This window comes from Jaculus jaculus, chromosome 14 (assembly GCF_020740685.1).
Source record: "Jaculus jaculus isolate mJacJac1 chromosome 14, mJacJac1.mat.Y.cur, whole genome shotgun sequence".
In the NCBI taxonomy this organism is placed as follows: Eukaryota; Metazoa; Chordata; class Mammalia; order Rodentia; family Dipodidae; genus Jaculus; species Jaculus jaculus.
In genome coordinates, this window is record NC_059115.1 from 4,357,145 (window position 1) to 4,375,590 (window position 18,446).

General features: G+C 51.7%; 2 protein-coding genes across 5 annotated transcripts in view; one reads left to right on the forward strand and one right to left on the reverse strand.

Moving 5' to 3' along the window:
- Polr1g (RNA polymerase I subunit G) overlaps positions 1 to 2,881 on the reverse strand; it is a 4,990-nt gene extending 2,109 nt beyond the window's left edge. The window contains exons 1-3 of one of the 3 annotated variants that reach the window (XM_045133733.1): positions 2,820 to 2,881; positions 2,548 to 2,595; positions 2,046 to 2,187 (exon numbers count right to left, since the gene is read on the reverse strand). In XM_045133733.1, the coding sequence (XP_044989668.1) occupies positions 2,046 to 2,110 (65 nt within the window). In that variant the 5' untranslated portion in view covers positions 2,111 to 2,187; positions 2,548 to 2,595; positions 2,820 to 2,881. The other 2 variants (XM_045133732.1, XM_004670283.2) reach the window with 2 other exon arrangements.
- Positions 2,716 to 18,446, forward strand: part of Ppp1r13l (protein phosphatase 1 regulatory subunit 13 like) — a 25,644-nt gene continuing 9,913 nt past the window's right edge. The window contains exons 1-6 of one of the 2 annotated variants that reach the window (XM_045133729.1): positions 2,716 to 2,827; positions 15,693 to 15,769; positions 15,855 to 16,000; positions 17,508 to 18,018; positions 18,119 to 18,217; positions 18,312 to 18,403. In XM_045133729.1, the coding sequence (XP_044989664.1) occupies positions 15,715 to 15,769; positions 15,855 to 16,000; positions 17,508 to 18,018; positions 18,119 to 18,217; positions 18,312 to 18,403 (903 nt within the window). In that variant the 5' untranslated portion in view covers positions 2,716 to 2,827; positions 15,693 to 15,714. Of the gene's footprint in view, positions 2,828 to 4,450; positions 4,567 to 15,692; positions 15,770 to 15,854; positions 16,001 to 17,507; positions 18,019 to 18,118; positions 18,218 to 18,311; positions 18,404 to 18,446 lie in introns of those variants that run through there. The other variant, XM_045133730.1, reaches the window with a different exon arrangement.

Below are 18,446 nucleotides of genomic sequence, written 5' to 3' on the forward strand. Positions count from 1 at the left end.
TGGCTTTTTTGTTGTTGTTGTTTTTCAAGGCAGGGTTTCTAGTCCAGGCTGACCTAGAATTCACTATGGAGTTTCAGGGTGAGCTTGAACTCATGATGATCCTCCTACCCCTGCCTCCCAAATGCTGGGATTAAAAAGGTATGTGCCATCACGGCCGGCTCACACCTGGCATTTTACAAGGGAATTAGGGATCTGACTTATGTCCTCGTATTGATAAGGCAATTTGATTACCAAATGAGCTATCAGCTCCCCAGCCCCAATCAACCACTTTGTTTTATGTCTAATTAATTAATTATTTTTTAGTTTTTCAAGGTAGGGTCTCACTGGAATTCACTATGTAGTCTCAGGGTGGCCTCGAACTCAAAGTGATCTTCCTACCACTGCCTCTCAAATCCTGGGATTAAAAGCGTGCGCCACCACACCCAGCTTATTTTTATTTTCGGTAACTTTTACATGCATATAATGTAATATGATAACACTCTACCCCGAAATATCATTTCTTGGCCCACTCCCACTGAACCCCCTCCTCCCCAGTTACTCCCCTCCTACTTCCATGTATTTTTTTATTGTTTTTCTTTTCTCTCTCTCCCTCTTTGTTTCTTCCTTACCCACTGACTTTAGTTAGTGTGGCTTGCATGAGCATGGCTGGGGGATTATTTACCCAAGCAGGGGCACTTAACCAGTGTTGAGGCTGGGAAGATGGCTCAGTGGGGAAAAGCATGTGCCACACAAGCCTAAAGACCCAAGTTCCATCCCCAGCACCATACATAAAAAGCCAGGTGGAGCCGGGCGTGGTGGCACACGCCTTGAATCCCAGCACTGGCAGGAGGATCGCTGTGTATTCGAGGCCACCCTGAGACTCCATAGTTAATTCCAGGTCAGCCTGGACCAGAGTAAGACCCTGTCTTAAAAAAAAAAAAAAAAAAAAAATCCAGGTGGGAGCCAAGTGTGGCAGCACATGCCTCAGCACCCAGGCAGAAGTAGGAGGACTGCTGTGAGTTCGAGGCCACCTTGAGACTACACAGTTAATTCCAGGTCAGCCTGGGCTACAGCGAGACCCTACCTAAGGGGGGTGGAGGAATCTTTGTGGCTAAAAGATGGCTCAATGGTTAAAAGCACTTTTCAATTTCCCAGGACCCATGTAAAGACAGATGCTCAAAATAGCACATGCATCTAGAGTTCTTTTGCAGTGGTAGGAAGCTCTGGTGTACCCATACTCTGACTCTTTCAATCAAATAACTAAAGGAAAATATTTTTTTTAAAAAAAGCCAGGTGTGGTGGCATATGCCTTTAATCTCAGCACCTGGAAAGCACAGGTAGGAGGACTGCCATGAGTTTGAGGCCACCCTGAGACTTCAGAGTGAATTCCAGGTCAGCCTGAGCTACAAAAAATAAAAATAAAAAAAGACTAGCGATGCCTTAGCAATTAAGGTGCATACCTACAAAACCTAAGGACCAGGTTCCATTCTCCAGGTCCCATGTAAGCATGATGGCACATGCATCTGGAGTTATTTGCAGTGGCTAATAGATGTCTCTGTCTCTACTAAATATATAAATAAATAAAAATCCCATTACTTTTTAAAAAAGAAAATATTAAGAAAAAAAAAACGGGCTGGAGAGATGTCTCAGCGGTTAAGGCCCTTGACTGCAAAGCCTAACCACCCAGGTTTTCGATTCTCCAGTAACCAAATAAAGCCAGATGCGCAAAGTGGCACATGCATCTGGAGTTCTTTGCAATGGCGGGAGGCCCTGGTTGTGCCCATTCACTCTGTGTGTCTCTCTTTTCTATATCTCTGCTTGCAAATAAATAATTTTGTTTTCAAATCTCTGGGTCTGGAAGATGGCTCAATGGTTAAAGGTGTTTGCTTGCAAAGCTTCCCCAGCCTGGAAGCCTGGCATGCTCTCCCCGCCACCCACGTGCAAATATATAATTAAAAACACACGCACAGTATGTCTGGGTCCTTCTGAAATGCCTCAAAAATTCTACACTCAGCACATAAAGGGTATTCCCAGGAAGTGGGGCGGGTGGGGGGAGAACCACTCACCAGTGTGGGGCAAAGTCTGCGGGGGCTTGGATGAGCCACAGCTCCGTGTCTGGGCATGCCAGCATCTCCAAGGAGAACCGAGGGGGCTCTGAGGCTGGGGGCGTCTCGGTGAAGTTGGGAGGACAGGAGAACCGAGTGGCACCTGCGGGAGAAGGCGACATGGAGGGTTTCTGATGGCCGTGCAACCTTGCGTGCTCTCCAAAAGTACTGGGTTCCCACCTCGTCCCCGGCCGGGAGATCCGCTCTCAGCAGGCCCGAGGCCCGGGGACGCCCGGTTTTGCACCGGAACTTCCCAGGGCGCTCCATTATCCTCCCTCCGCCCTCGTCTGGCATCCCGCGCACGCGAGCTCACCCGAGGCCTGGGTCCCCTCCATCCCGAGACCTGCAGCACGCTCGCGCAGCAGCCCCGAGCCGGGCAGATCACGCCGCGTACCACGTGGACCCCCCTACCGGGTGGGGCCTGAACCGGAAGAGTCCAAATTGCATGGATGTGTGGGGGTACCTCTCGGCGTCTATTCCCTCTTGTGCCAGAAACGGAGCAAAATTTCCACTTAAAAGAAACATAAAACAGAGTAAAAAACATTCTGTGAAATTATGCTCAGAAGTAAATTAACTTGCCACATTAATGAAGGCGCAGCTTCCCCAGGTCTCAGGTCGTGCCCCCCCAAAATCCCTCACACATGGTTTGTCCCAACACCATCTTAAAGGGACAGGCTCACCGCTGGACACTAACTCTTAAAGAGACAGGAAGCTGGGTTGGGCAGAAGTTCTCACGGAGGCAGGTAAGAATCCTGGGTTGGCAGGAGTGCGCTTTCAAAATGAAAATCGTGCTTGGGAAAGTCCATGTGCCACGGGAGTTCAGGACGTGCGTGGGGGCCTGAGGGAAATCCCAGAAAGGGATGTAATCGCGGCGCTTTCAAGTTACCAAGGGGGAGAAAAGCGGGAAATCTAGTGGGCGTGGCCAGACGGTAGGGGGCGGAGCCTCAGACACCCCCCCCCCCAAGAGCTCTGCGGGGATCCAGCGAGACTCGCGGACCTCGGTCTCGCGCGTGGGGAGGACTGATTCCCTTTTGGCTCGAAGGAAGGGAGAAGGGATCCCCCACCCCGTTCCCGGCCCCGCGGGGCCCGTGTAAACACACGCACGTGGACCGTAGATTTCGGGGTGAGGGGGCACGCGCCCACGTCCTCTCCCCGCCGGGACTCGCGGCGCGTGGGGCGGCGGGTGGAGCCGCGGGACGGGCAATGGAGAGGGGAGGTGTGTGTCTGTGTGTGTGACCCGACCGCATTCCTGGCCGGTGTGTCAGCGCCGCGCCGCGCCGCGCCCCGCCCCCCTCCGCCGAGGTTTCGGATCCTACGCCTCCAGAAGTGGGGTGCCTCCGCCTCCGCGGCTCAGGGAAAGCAGGGAGGGTCAAGGGTTTCCCTGTGTCAGGGATCTCCAGACAGCCTCACCCATCCCGCCCCACCCCGCGCGCGTGGGCGAAGGACTTGGGGTGGGTGGGCGGGGGCACCGCCCCTGCGGCCTCCCAGACGACAATTCTCAGAGCACCCCCCCCCACAACACGCACACACTCACACCCTGGGGCTGGGAGGCGCCGGGCGTCGGCGAGGGGTTCGCGTGGGACTTCGTGCTGTGTTATTGGGAAATCCTATACAAGACCCAAAACACGAAGGGAGGAGACTTGAACTCAAGACGCTAGCTTTAGCCAGGCTCGCCCTGGATGAAGGGCGTGCGAGTGTCCCTCCAGCCTCCATCAGAGAGAGAACGGGCGCGCCAGGGCCTCCAGCCACTGCAAACTTCAGACGCGTGCGCCCTCTTGCGCAGCTGGCTAACGGGGGTCCTGGGGAATCGAACCTGAGTCCTTTGGCTTTGCTGGCAATCGCCTTAACTGCTAAGCCATCCCTCCAGCCCAGATAGGGGTCCCTTAAGATGTGGTCCCAGAAAGGAAAACTGAGCCCGGTCGGGTGGGGAAGGGCTCAGGAGTGGGCTTTTTTTTTTTTTTTCGGTTTTTCGAAGTAGGGTCTCGCTCTAGCCCAGGCTGACCTGGAAGTCACTATGTAGTTTCAGGCTGGCCTCGAACTCACAGCGATCCTCCTACCCCTGCCTCCCGAGTGCTGGGATCGAAGGCGTGCACCACCGCACCCGGCCGGGAGTGGGTTTTCAGCATCCACAGTACGAAGAGAGTCTTGGGTTCTATTCCGGGGGTGGGGGGGTCACCTGTACAGGTGACCCTTGGGACCCTTGGGCTCCTGGGCCTTAGTCTTTCCTATCTGTGAAGTGAACTGTGGTGGGGTGCTTCCAAACGGGACCGTCCTGTCTCTCCGGAGACTACAAGTCCCAAGGTGCTCGAGGTGACCTCGGCTCCCCCACCCCCTGAGGGACCCGCCTCCCTCCGGTCCATGTCACGTTGTCTAACCTGTTCCCCAGTGCCTGCCCCGCCCCATCTTGCGCTCCCCGAAGCCGGAGCCGAAGGAGGACCCCCTCCTCCCCCCCTCCCCGGTGCCAGGATCGTGCCCAGGACCCGTGAGTTTCATCCTCCTGGGATCCAGGCTCCTCGGGGGATCCGGACTTCAGGGCCCTGGGAGGATTGGGTGCGGGAACACCCGGGGCAGAAAGTAGGGTGCGCAGACGCCCTGTCAAGAGAGGACTTGAGTGCCTAATGAGCTGAGCAGATGGTGGTTGGGGGGGGGGTGGATGTCTGGAGTGGAAGGCGGGCTCGGACCCTTTGGTCCATGGGTGGGGAGTCGTGGGGTGGGGGCTGAGCTTCCTCAGGTCTCTTGCAAGTGTGAGCGCCCTAGGTAATATTTTGGAGTGCCTAATCTGGGGCAGACGTGGGAGATGATGCTGACGGTGGGTTTTTGGGATGGACGGTCCCTCCGACACCCTCCACCAGCCTTTATTTTATTTGTCAATTATTTATTTAAGTTTTGTTTGTTTGTTTGTTACGTTTTGCTTTTCGAGGTAGGGTCTCACTCTAGCCCAGGCTGACCTGGAATTCACTATGTAGACTCAGGGTGGCCTCGAACTCACAGTGATTCCCTGTACAGAGTGCTGGGATTAAAGGCCTGCCCCACCACGCCCGGTTTCCACCAGCCTTTAGGTCTCTGAGCAAAATTGCTTAATGGAGCAGTGCTTAATGGTTGTTTTTTGTTGTTGTTTTTTGTGGGGGGGGGGGGAGTCAGTCTTTGAGATTGTGTGTGACAAGCCCCGTGGGGTCTCTATAGAGACCGTGTCCAGGGGATCCCCTTCACGTTCAGGCTTTGAGTTGGTGAGGGTGGGTGAGAAACCGGGGCAAGTCTCCAACCTTTTCTGTGGCGCTGAGCGAACCCCAACATGTCATTAACCCGGGGTGTCAGACCTGCCTAACCAGAGGAGGGACATCTGCCTCAGGGCGACCCCTGGCGGAGAGGTACCGGAGAGGTTCTTATTGTCCCATGGAAGTGAGGAATGTATTTGGGGATTGGGGGTGGGGGTCGTTCTAGAGTCCAGGACAGAATTTCCAGAGCCACAGGGTTGGAAGTGGGGCGTTTGCTTGACCGGACATTTCTGAATTCCACAGGAAGGAAGGGGTGGTAGGGCTGGAGAGATGACCTAGCAGTTAAGGAGCTTGCCTGAGAAGCCTAAGGAGCCAGGTTCTATCCCCCAGTCCCCACGTTAGCCAGATGCACAAGGTGGCGCATGCATCTGGAGTTTGTTTGCAATGGCTGGAGGCCCTGGTGCGCCCATTCTCTCTCTCTCTCTCTCTCTCATCTAAACAAATTTTTAAAACAGAAAGGGAGGGGTAAACTGAGGCAGGTGGACCACAATAGGCAGCTGAAATGGGGGTAGGGGTTTTGCCATCTGTTGGACTCACCTATTTCTAAATTTTCTAACTAAATCTTTCCCAGTCCCTTACCCAGAGGTGAGAAATGTCCCTTCCACTCCCATCTGTGTGACCTGAGGTATTGTGGGAGATAAGAGTAGAGGCTAATTCTGGAGGTGTCTGTCTGTCCTTGAGGCTGGGGGAGGGCAGGAGCAGGCAGACAGGCACCTCCCTCTGTCTCTCCACTCCTTCCTGCTATCTTGAAGGGGGGATTAAGAAAGTAGAGCTGAAGACCTGAAGAGAGAGAGAAGGAGGTGTTTGGAATGGAATGGAATGGAATGCAGTGCAATGTCTGGGCTTGGACATATGGTGGGTGACAGGCTTAAATGAAATAAAAAATAATAGCCATGGCTGCCAATAAAGTCTCGTGTCATGCCAGGTTCCGCTCTGGCAGGTAACCAGGGGGGATCTCATAGGCCAGGAAAGGCGTTGGCAGGTGCCCAAGGGCAGCAACTATGAGCTCCACCTTTAATGGAGTTTGCTGACCCCAGGGAAGGACTCCTCCCTAGCAGTGGGGAAACTGAGGCTGGCGAGCAGACACCACCCACACCCTGGGATCTTGCCAGTTTCTGTCTGGAATCTTCGAGGGCTTTGCTCCCCGCTGCAGTCCCCAAGTTGCTGTGGGGCAAGAACGTGGGAAACAAACCGTTCTGAGAATAAAGGGCTCAGGCGGTTGACCTGGCATCAAAACCCGGAGCTTTTTAAATCTCAAAATTAGGCGGGTGCAGTAATACAGGCACTTAGTTGATAGAGGCGGAAGGATCCGGAGATAAAAGACCAGCCTAGGGCTGGAGAGATGGCTCAGAGGTTAAGATGCTTGCATGAAAAGCCTAAAGACCTAGGTTCAATTCCCCAGGACCCATGAAAACTAGATGCACAAGGTGGTGCATTTTGTCTGGAGTTGGTTTGCAGTGGCTAGAGGCCCCAGTGCATCCATTCTATCTCTCTCTATATATATGCCTCTCTGTCTCTCTCTCTCATAAAATAAAGTAAAATATTAAAAACAAGACCAGCCCCAGCTACATAGCCAGTCCCGCCCAAGCTACATGAAATACTATCTCAAAAAAGAAAAACAATGTGCTGGAGAGATGGCTTAGCGGTTCAGCGCTTGCCTGTGAACCCTAAGGACCCCGGTTCGTAGCTCAGTTCCCCAGGAACCACGTTAGCCAGATGCACAAGGGGGCGCACGCCTCTGGAGTTCGTTTGCAATGGCTAGAAGCCCTGGCGCACCCTCTCTGCCTCTTTCTCTCTCTGTCTGTTTCTCTCAAATAAATAAAAATAAAAAGTAAAATTTTAAATAAATAAATAAAGGAAAAACAAGAGTGCTGGAGATATGGCTCAGCAGTCAAAAGCACTTGCTTGCAAAGCCTAATGGCCTAGGTTCGATTCCCTGGGACCTACGTGAAGCCAGAGGCACAAAGTGGTGCGTGCAGTTCATTTGCAACAGCAAAGAGGTTCCGGTCGCACCCATTCTCCCTTTCTGTCACACCTTCTCCCCAAATGAATAAATATTCTAAAAAAAATTTTAAAAAGGGAAACAAAAACCAGAAAAATCTCTCAGAAAGAATAGAAAACCGTTTGAACTTTGACCTCCCACTATGAGCCCGCTCAACCAATCCTGAGGATTAAGCCCAAGGTTTTGTATGGGCTATACGAGCCCTCGGCTGCTGGAGAGATGGCTCACTGGCTAAGGCACTTGTTGGCCTAAGGATCCAGGTTTGGTTCCCCAGTATGCACGTAAGCCAGATGCACGAGATGACTGAGCCATGCCCCCAGCCCCTCTACTTTAAAAAAAAAAATTGAACCTGGGTCCTTTGGCTTTGCAGGCAAGTGCCTTAACCGCTAAGCCATCTCTCCAGCCCTCTACTTATTAAAAAATATTGTAAAGCCAGGTGTGGTGGTACATGCCTGTAATCCCAGCACTAGGGAGACAGAGACAAGAGGAGGATCACCATGAGTTCGAGGCCAGCCCAAAACTACATAGTGAATTCCAGGTCAGCCTGGATTACAGTGAGACCCTACTTCAAAAATAAATAAATAAGTAAAAAATGTATTTTATTACTTATTTGAGAGAGAGGGAAAGAGGCAGATAGAGAAGAGAGAATGGGTGCACCAGAGCTTCCAGCCACTGTAACCAATAAGTGATCTCTCCAGCCCACCCTCTACTTAAAAAAAAAAAAACAAAAAAAAAAAAACACTTTATTTGAGAGGAGGGGGCTGAGATAGAAAGAGAACAGATGTGCCAGGGCCTCAGGCCACTTCAACCAAACTCTAGTTGCATTGCCACCTTGTGCATCTGGCTTTATGTGGGTACTGGGAAATCGAACCCAGGTCCTTAGGCTTTGTAGTCAAGAGCCTTAACCGCTGAACCAGCTCTCCAGTCCCCCCTGCTTTTTTGTTGTTGTTTTTTGAGGTAGGGTCTCAGTCTAGCTCAGGCTGACCTGGAGGAATTCACTATGTAGTCTCAGGCTGGCCTTGAACTTACAGTGATCCTCCTACTTCTGCCTCCCTAGTGCTGGGATTAAAGGCGTGCGCCACCAAACCAGGCTGCTTCTACTTTTTGACACAGGGTCTGACTTTATATAGCTCATGCCAACCTTGGTCTCCATCCTCCTGCCGGAGCTTCCCGAGTGGTGTGGTTACAAGCATTCCCTGCGTCATCTAGAATATTGGCGCTTCACAGTCCGGGATGTGTGAATTTTATTTCCTGCCCTTCACTGGTCTGAATCCTGTGCATAAATTGGGTCCTCCAGTCCTCACACCTTTTCTGAGTGAAGGTATCTAGTAACCATGGGGGCAACTGAGGGCACAGAGGAGCTAAATAGCTAGTTACATAGTGGCTTGGGCAGAGGTTCTCCTTGGCCCATTCCACAGCCTTTGACAGACAAAAATCAAGTTCCAGGAAAGGCCGGGCCTCTCACACGGACACCGTGACCCAACCATCCTGGGTGTTTCCCACCTCTTCCGGGCAGCCTGACTTGGTTCCTACTGCTGACTCCTCTAGGAAGTCCAACAGGATCCTTCGCCCCTAGAGAACCTGGCAGGGGTGCCCAAGAGGCCGGGCAAAGAGAACTAGGGGTGGAGCAGAGATGAGAGCCAGCACAAATGGGAGCTGAAGTTGGAGGGGAGCCCGAGAAAGAAGAGGGCAGAGACAGGAGCTTGGGTACAGAGAGCCCGCAACACCCCCTGGTCCCACCCTCGCCAGCCTCGCCCGCCGCCTCACTCCCCTGCCTGCGGTGGTGCGCTCCTGCCAGGGCCTGCCAGCCTGGCATTCCTCGGGCCTGAGCTCAGGCACTGTCTGCCCGCGGGGAACGAGCGCCCCCTGGAGGGCGAGTGGTTCCCACCACCTGCACCAGCCTCCAAGACAGGCTGCACGCCCAGGGTTGGCAAGTCCTTAAAGGATGCCAACATGAAATCAGAATCCCACACATTTGGGAATGGTGCAGGTCCCAAATCGTGTGTAAGAAAAAGAGGAAAGGAGGGCTGGAGAGATGGCTTAGCGGTTAAGCGCTTGCCTGTGAAGCCTAAGGACCCCGGTTCGAGGCTCGGTTCCCCAGGTCCCACGTTAGCCAGATGCACAAGGGGGCGCACGCGTCTGGAGTTCGTTTGCAGAGGCTGGAAGCCCTGGCGCGCCCATTCTCTCTCTCTCCCTCCACCTGTCTTTCTCTCTGTGTCTGTCGCTCTCAAATAAATAAATTAATTAATTTAAAAAAAAGTTTTAAAAAAAGAAAAAGAGGAAAGGAAAGGAAAGGAAAAAGGAAAAGAAAGGAAAGGAAAAGAAAGGAAAGGAAAAGAAAAGAGAAATCCACCTGTTGTCAGATCCTGCCCTAGAGAGGCCATTAGAGCTATTTACTTTTACGTCTTTATTTATTTTTTATTTTTATTTTTATTTTTATTTTTTTTTGTTTTTCGAGGTGGGGTCTCACTCTAGCCCAGGCTATACTAGAATTCACTTTGTAGCCTCAGGGTGGCCTTGAACTGATGGCAATCCTCCTACCTCCGCCTCCCAGGTGCTGGGATTAAAGGTGTGCACCACCATGCCTGGCCTGTGTGTGTGTTTAAATATTTTAATAGTTTTTAAACTTATTATTTGAGAGAGAGAGAGAGAAAAAGGCAGAGAGAATGGGCGCACCAGGGCTTCCAGCCACTGAAAACGCATGGCAGACACATGCACCACTTTGTACATCTGGCTTATGTGGGTCCTGGGCAATTGAACCTGGGTCCTTAGGCTTTGCAGGCAAAAGCCTTAACTGCCAAGCCATCTCTCCAGCCCATGTGTGTGTGGTTAAACATTTATTTGCAAGCAGAAAGAAGAGAGAGGGAATGGGTGCACCAGGACCTTTTCCTGCTGCAAACGCCAGATATATGTGTCACTATGCCCAGCTATTTTTATATCTTTTTAAAAATTATAATCCAGGCCAGGCTTGGTGGTGCACGCCTTTAATCCCAGCACTCGGGAGACAGAGGTAGGAGGATCGCTGTGAGTTCGAGGCCACCCTGAGACTACAGAGTGAATTCCAGGTCAGCCTTGGCCAAAGTGAGGCCCTACCTCAAAAAACTTCTGGGGTTTTAGCATCTGAGCTATAGGTATGAGATATTCTTTAACCACTGAACAATCTACCCAGTACCCAAGTTATGAGATTACTTTGTGTCTGTTAAAATATAAAGATTAGCCATTGTGGTGGTGTGTGCCAGTAGAATATTGCTGAGGAGGTGGAGACAAGAGGATCAGGAGTTTGAGGCCAGCCTGGGCTACACATTAAAAAAAAAAGAGGGCTGGAGGATGGCTTAGCGGTTAAAGTGTTTCCCTGCGAAGCCAAAGGTTCAATTCCCCAGGACCCATATTAGCCAGCAGATGCACAATGGTGCACACGCATCTACAGTTTGTTTGCAGAGTGCCTGGAGGCCCTGGTGTGCCCACTCTCTCTCTCTCTCTCTCTCCCTCTTTCTCTGTCAAATGAATAAAAATAAAATATGAAAAAAAAAAAAAAGACACAGCCAGCCAGGCATGGTGGCACACTCCCAGCACTTGGGAGGCAGAGGTAGGAGGATCACCGTGAGTTTGAAGTCATCCTGAGAGCACATAGTCAATTCCAGGTCAGCCTGGACTAGAGTGAAACCCTACCTTGAAAGACCAAAACTATAAACATAAAAATAAAGATATAGCTGGGCATGGTGGCACACACCTTCAATCCCAGCACTCAGGAGGCAGAGGTAGGAGGATCGCTGTGAGTTCAAGGCCACCCTGAGACTACATACTGAATTCCAGGTCAGCCTGGACTAGAGTGAGACCCTATCTTGAAAAAACCAATAATAATAATAAATAAATAAATGAAGATTGGGCTATGGAGCTAATCCAGCAGTTAAAGTGGCTGGCTTGCAAAGCCCCTGAGCCAGGGTACAATTCCCCACTACCCAGGACAAAGTGGCACATGCATCTGTAGTTTCTTTGCAGCAGCAAGTTGTCCTGGCACACCCATACCACCTCTTCAGTAAATAAAAACATTTGGGGGTCTGGAGAGATGGCTTAGCAGTTAAGGTGCTTGCTAGCAAAACCAAAGGGCCCAGGTTCAATTCCCCAGTACGCACATAAAGGCAGATGCACAAGGTGGTGCATGCATCTGGAGTTTATTTGCAGTGGCTAGAGGCTCTGGCGTGCCCATTCTCTCTCTATCTGCCTCTCTCTCAAATCAGCAAATCGACAAATAAATATTTTAAAAAATTTTGTTGTTTTTTTTTCTGGGTAAGGGTCTCACTAGTCCAGGCTGACCTGGAGCTCACTATGTCGTCTCAGGCTGGCCTTGAACTCTCGGCGATCCTCCTACTTGGCCTCACCCGGCTAATCTCTCCTATCTGAGGTCTTAATTCTCAGGCTCCTGAAGTTCTCCTGCCCCTTCCAACAAGGCAGGACCTTGCAGTAACCCTGTGAGGGGAACCAGTGTTGATCCCCACTTTACAGGTGAGAAACTGAGGCGCTCTGGTAAAAGGCTGACAAAAGGCGAGCCTTCCAACTCTGGCTCCGGTGACAGATTCCCAGTTCAGTGCTGTCCTTGAACAGACAGAAAATGGAACAGGAAAACTGGTGATTCTGGCCTAAACAAATTAAAGAAGTGTAGAATTATAAGTTAGATAGGGTCTTGGACTCAGAACTCTCTCTGTACAGATCCTCCTACCTCAGCGCTGGGATTAAAGGTGTTGGTCACCATGCCCATCTTAGCATATTTTTTTGTGTGTGTGGTGAGAATTCATGTCAGGGACCTGCCCACCCTGAGCATGCACTGTACTTTTGGGCCATGTTCCCAGTGTCTCATGACGGGTCCTAGGCCACCTACCACTGAGCCACACCCTCAGCCTCTCTCTGGTGAAGCCTAGGCAAGGGCTTACTGTTGGGTGGTGGCCCCAGCCCTGACTCAGAACTTTCTAGCAACAGATTCTTAAGGTGAAGTCCATCTCTGTAGGACTTTATCACCTCAGAATCTTTACACAGGGGCTGGAGAGATGGCTTAGCAATGAAGGCACTTGCCTGCAAAGCCAAAGAACCCAGGTTCAATTCCCCAGGACCCGCGTAAGTAAGCCAGATGCACAAGGTGGCCCACATGTCTGGAGTTCGTTTGCAGTGGTTGGAGGCCCTGGCATGCCCATTCTTTCTCTTTCTCTCTACCTGCCTCTTTTCCTCTCTCTTTTGCCAATAAGTAGATAAAACTAAAATATTTTTTTAAAAAATTAAAAAAAAACAACAACTAGGTGTGGTGGCACACGCCTTTAATCTCAGCACTTGGGAGGCAGAGGTAGGAGGATCGCCATGAGTTCAAGACCACCCTGAGACTACAGAGTGAATTCCAGGTCAGCCTTAGCCAGAGTGAGACCCTACCTCAAGAAAACAAAACTAACTAACTAACTAAATAATAATCTTTTTTAAAGAAAGGAATCCTTACACAGTGCTCAAGAGATGGCTCAGCAGTTAAGGTGTTTGATGGAAGCCGGGCGTGGTGGTGCATGACTTTAATCCCAGCACTCGGGGAGGCAGAGGTAGGAGGATGGCCGTGAGTTCTAGGCCACCCTGAGACTCCATAGTGAATTCCAGGTCAGCCTGGGCTAGAGTGAGACCCTACCTCGAAAAATAAAAAAATAAATAAAGGTATTTGATGGCAATGCTTGGGTTTGATTCCCCAGTGTCCACTAAAACCAAATGCACAAAGTGGTGCATGCATCTGGAGTTTGTGTGCAGGATCTGGAGGCCCTGGTGCACCCATTCTCTCCCTCCCCCCCCTCTCTGTCCCTCCCTCTCTCCTTGTGAATAAAATGTTTTTTAAAACTCCTACTGGGAAGCCTGGCATGGTGGTGCACGCCTTTAATCCCAGCATTCAGGAGGCAGAGGTAGGAAGATCACCACAAGTTTGAGGCCACCCTGAGACTACATAGTGAATATCAGGTCAGCCTGAGCTAGAGTGAGACCCTACCGCCAAAAAAAAAAAAAAAAAAACACAAACAAATCCTTACATAGCCAGTTGTGGTGATGCATGCCAGTAATTCTAGCCCTTTTTTTTTTGTTTGTTTGTTTTTCAAGATAGAGTCTCACACTAGCCCAAGCTGACCTGGAATTCACTATGTAGTCTGAAGGTGGCCTCGAACTCACAGCAATCCTCCCACCTCTGCCTTCCGAGTGCTGGAAATAAGGCATGTGCCATCACACCCGGCTAATTTTAGCACTTTTGGGAGGCAGAGGCAGTAAGATCAGGAGTTCTAGGCAAGTCTGAGCTACACAGTGAGAACCTGTCTCCAAGTACCTATCTCTTATCTATCTATCTATCTATCTATCATTCATCAGATTTCAGAATGAAGGTTTCTTAGAGGTATCTTCCTTATCTGTGGGAAAACTGAGGGCACAGGAGAGGCGAAGACTCAAGGTCACACGCTCTCAGTAGTACACCCAGATGAGCCACCAGCCCCAACAGGTTCTATTCTTGTGGTTTTCCAGACAGAGGGCAGTACCAGCATGCCCCAGCTGGTCCTGCTGCCCACACCTGCCCCACGGAATCTAAGAGGTCCAAGCATCAGGGCGGTGATGGAGCTGGCGGGCATGGCAGCTGCCATGGGGATCCGGATGGTGCTGGCTTGACCGGTTTCTGATCGCCTCACTTCTTCCCCCTGGGCTGGTGACCACAGTTCCCTCTGGGCCTCTAGCCACCACCTCATCCTTGTTCCTCATCCTAACAGTGGGTCAGTGTGAGCCAGGCCACCTCTGGATAAGGACTCTAGGAGAGGAAACTGAATGGTCCCCACCCTCTGGGACCCTTCCAAGTTTGGCAAGAACAATGAAGAATAGCAACATAGATCCTGGCATAAAACCCAATCCAAGGGACTTCGTTTTATTTATTTTATTTATTTGTGTGAGACAGACAGGAAGACAGAGAGAATGGGCCTATCAGAGCTTCTAGCTACTGCAAAGGAACTCCAGATGCATATGTCAACTACCAGTGAGGGGCTGGGGGTGTGGCTCAGAGGTAGAGCCCTTGTCTAGAACCCACAGTGAGGGGCTGGGGGCGTGGCTCAGAGGTAGAGCACTTGTCTAGAGTCCACAGTGAGGGGCTGGGTACGTGCCTCAGAGGTAGAGCACTTGTCTAGGATCCACAGTGAGGGGCTGGGAGTGTGGCTAAGAGGTAGAGCACTTGTCTAGAATCCACACTGAGGGGCTGGGGGCGTGGCTCAGAGGTAGAGCAATTGTTTAGGATCCACAGTGAGGGGCTGGGGACGTGGCTCAGAGGTAGAGCACTTGTCTAGAATCCACAGTGAGGGGCTGGGGATGTGGCTTAGTGGTAGAGCACTTGTCTAGGATCCACAGTGAGGGGCTGAAGACATGGCTCAGCCATAGAGCATTTGCCTAGTGCTGGATTTAATGTTTAATCCTCAGTGTCACAATAACAAAACAACAAAATCTGACCTTGTGAGCTGGGCATGGTGGCCCATGTCTTTAATCCCAACACTTGGGAGGCAGAGGAAGGAGGATCACCATGAGTTTGAAGCCACCCTGAGACTAGATAGGGGATACAGTGAGACCCTACCTCAAAAACCCAAACAAAAAAATAATAATAATAAAAAAAATAATCTTAGCATTTGAGAGGCAGAGATAGGAGGATTGCCATGAGTTCAAGGCCACCCTGAGACTACATAGTGAATTCCAGGTCAGCCTGAGCCAGAGTGAGACCCTACCTCAAAAAAATCCTGACATTGCGTCCTTCCTGGTCCCTATAGTAGTCATTCAATGCATTAACTGACATTTTTTTTTTTAGCTTAAAATCACTAGCACATAGCTATTGAAGGATTAATTCTTTGTCCAGTACCTTCTTAAAATATCTGGACTTGGGCTGAAGAAATGGCTTAGCGGTTAAGCGCATGCCTGTGAAGCCTAAGGATCCTGGTTTGAGGCTTGATTCGCCACGACCCACCTAAGCCAGATGCACAAGGTGGTGCATGCATCTGGAGTTCGTTTGCAGTGGCCGGAGACCCTGGTGTGCCCATTTCTCTCTCTCTCTCTGCCTGTCTCTCTCAAATAAGTAAATAGAAATAAATTAATTAATTAAAAATAAAAATAAATGAATAAATAAATTAATTAGAATATATATCTGGACTTCTTGGTAATGTATGTACTGAGTTGTGAAGGAATTGACATCTCCTGTACAGGTACTGGGAAGAGTAGCAGCTACTAGAGGAAGGAACCAGAAATACACGCTCTTCAGAGCCTGGTCTTTTCTGGGGGCGTGGTCTGAGGGGCTCTTTCTCCACGTAGGCGCCCCTCTCTGGCCGGCACCATGGACAGCGAGGCATTCCAGAGCGCGCAGGACCTCCTGGATTTGAACTTCCAGTGTGAGCTGGGAACAGGGGCAGAGCGTGAGGGCGGGTCCCTTGTTATTAGGGGGCGCAGCCCTTACTGTCCCTCCCGCCCACCCAGCACTGGCCATGAAGCACATGGACTTGAAACAGATGGAACTGGACACAGCAGCCGCCAAGGTGGACGAACTGACCAAGCAGTTGGAGTCTCTGTGGTCAGACTCACCAATGCCTCCGCAGGGCCCACAGGCAGGAGTCCCCTCTAGGGTGAGCTGGCCCCCTCCCTCCCTGACCCCCACACCTCAGGTGGAGCTTGAATCTCATGCACAGAGAGTAGTGCAGGACGGAGGGCATCCAGGACAGTTTATTTATTTATTTTTAAGTTTTTGTGGCAGAGTATCACTCCAGCACAAGCTGACCTGGAACTCACTTTGTAGTTCCAGGCTGACCTTGAACTTAGGACTCAGGCCTTTAGGCTTTCCAGGCAAGCACCTTAACTACTGAGCGCTTCTCTCTCTCTCGCTCTCTCTCTCTCTCTTTTGAGGTTGGGAGCTTCAAGGTAGGTCTCACCCTAGCTCAGGCTGACCTGGAATTCACTATGTAGTCTCAGGATGACCTCGAACTCCTATCTCTGCCTTCCCCGAGTGCTGGGATTAAAGGCATGTACCACCATACCTGGCTCTGGCATCTTTTTTATAAAAACATTTTGAATATATTTTATTTTATTTTACTTATTTATTTGAGAGGGAAAAAGAGAGAAAGAGAGAGAATGGGCACACCAGAGCCTCCAGCCACTGCAAACTCCAGATGCATGTGTCCCCTTGTGCATCTGGCTTACATGGGTCCTGGAGAATCGAACCGGGATCCTTTGGCTTTTCAGGCAGAAGCCTTAATCGCTAAGCCATCTCTCCAGCCCCTTCTGGCAACCTTTTAAAAATATATTTTATTTGAAAAAGAGAGGCAGAGAGAAACAGAGAAGGAGCATAGGCATTCCAGGGTCTCCTGCCACTGCAAAGGAACTTCTGACACAGGTGCCAGTTTGTGCATCTGTCCTTACGTGGGTACTGGAAAATCAAATCCAGGACCTCAGGCTTTGCAAGCAGTTGCCTTTAGCCGCTGAGCCATTTTGCCAGCTGTTTTATTTTCCCCTTTTTCTCTTCCTTTTTATTTTGTAAAGGAGATTTTTTTTTTAAATTTCATTTCATTTATTTGAAAGAGAGGTAGATGGAGAGAATGGGCACACCAGGACCTCCAGCCACTGCAGACGAACTCCAGACACATACACCGCCTTGTGCATCTGGCTAACGTGGGTCCTGGGGAATCGAACATGGGTCCTTTGGCTAGCAGACAAGCGCCTTAACCGCTAAGCTGTCTCAAAAGGAGATTTTTTTTTTTTTTTGAGACAATGGGGAGGATGCCCAGAGTGTTAGGGCAAGCATGCCTACGATCTCAGCGAGTGTGCCAAGAAGAGAGGGGAAAGGCTTCTTTCTCTCCCTCTCCCTCTCTTTCCGAGATTGTCTCACTCTAGCCCAGGCTGACCTAGAATTCCATGTAGTCTCAGGGTGGCCTCGAACTCGTGGCCATCCTCCTACCTCTGCCTCCCGAGTGCTGGGATTAAAGGCGTGCGCCACCACGCCCGGCTAAGGCTTCTCTTTTTTTAAGCTAGGGTTTGGAAAAGCCGGCAGGCTGAGCGGTGGGGATCTGTCAGCATCTAACTGCCCATGACCTCTTCTCATCTCCTGCATGACCCTTCCACTAAATGTGCCCTCTGCAGATGTCCCGGTACAGCTCTAGCCCGGTGCCCGATCCTTTCGTCAGCCGGGGTTCCCCCCAGAAGGCAGGCAGCGACAACGCGGACTCCCGATTCGGACGCTCCGAAAGTGCCCCGACCCTGCATCCCTACAGCCCTCTGTCCCCCAAGGGCCGTCCGTCCTCACCCCGCACGCCGCTCTACCTGCAGCCGGACGCCTACGGCAGCTTGGACCGGGCGCCCTCGCCCCGGCCCCGCGCCTTCGACGGGGCGGGCAGTCCACTGGGCCGCGCGCCCTCCCCGCGCCCCGGGTCCGGCCCGCTCCGCCAGCCTGGGCCGCCGGCGCCGTACGACTATCTGAGCCGCGCGGGGTCCCCGCGGGGCAGCCCTCTAGCCGAGGGTCCCCAGGCTTTCTTCCCGGAGCGCGGACCCTCCCCGAGACCACCGACCTCGGCCTACGACGTGCCACCTGTGTTCGGGGGCCCTTTGCTGGGCGCTGGCGGCAGCGCCTTCGCTCCGCCCCTGCGCGCGCAAGGTGCTCCGGGGACCCTCTTGGGGAGGGGTGATCACGGTGATGGTGATGGTGCCATGCTGGGCAGCCTCGACTCACTTGCAAAGTCACCCCCTCCTCCCAGACGACCTGACGCTGCGCCGTAGGACCCCGAAAGCCTGGAACGAATCTGACCTGGATGTGGCTTACGAGAAGAAATCTTCGCAGACCGCGAGCTATGAACGTGAGTGATGGAGACCCGGGCAGGGAGCGCGGCAGAGGGGACCCCAAGCAGAGGCGCCCTCCTCCGCTCCATCCTCATGATGCCCGATCTCCAGGGCTGGACGTCTTCCCGAGGCCTGCCTCGCCCGGCCTGCCGCTGTTACCCTGGCGAGAGAGCAGCCTGGATGGGCTTGGGGCCAGTGGCAAGGTAAGGAGGCTGGTGGGAGGGGCGGGTCAGGTTGGGGAGGGTA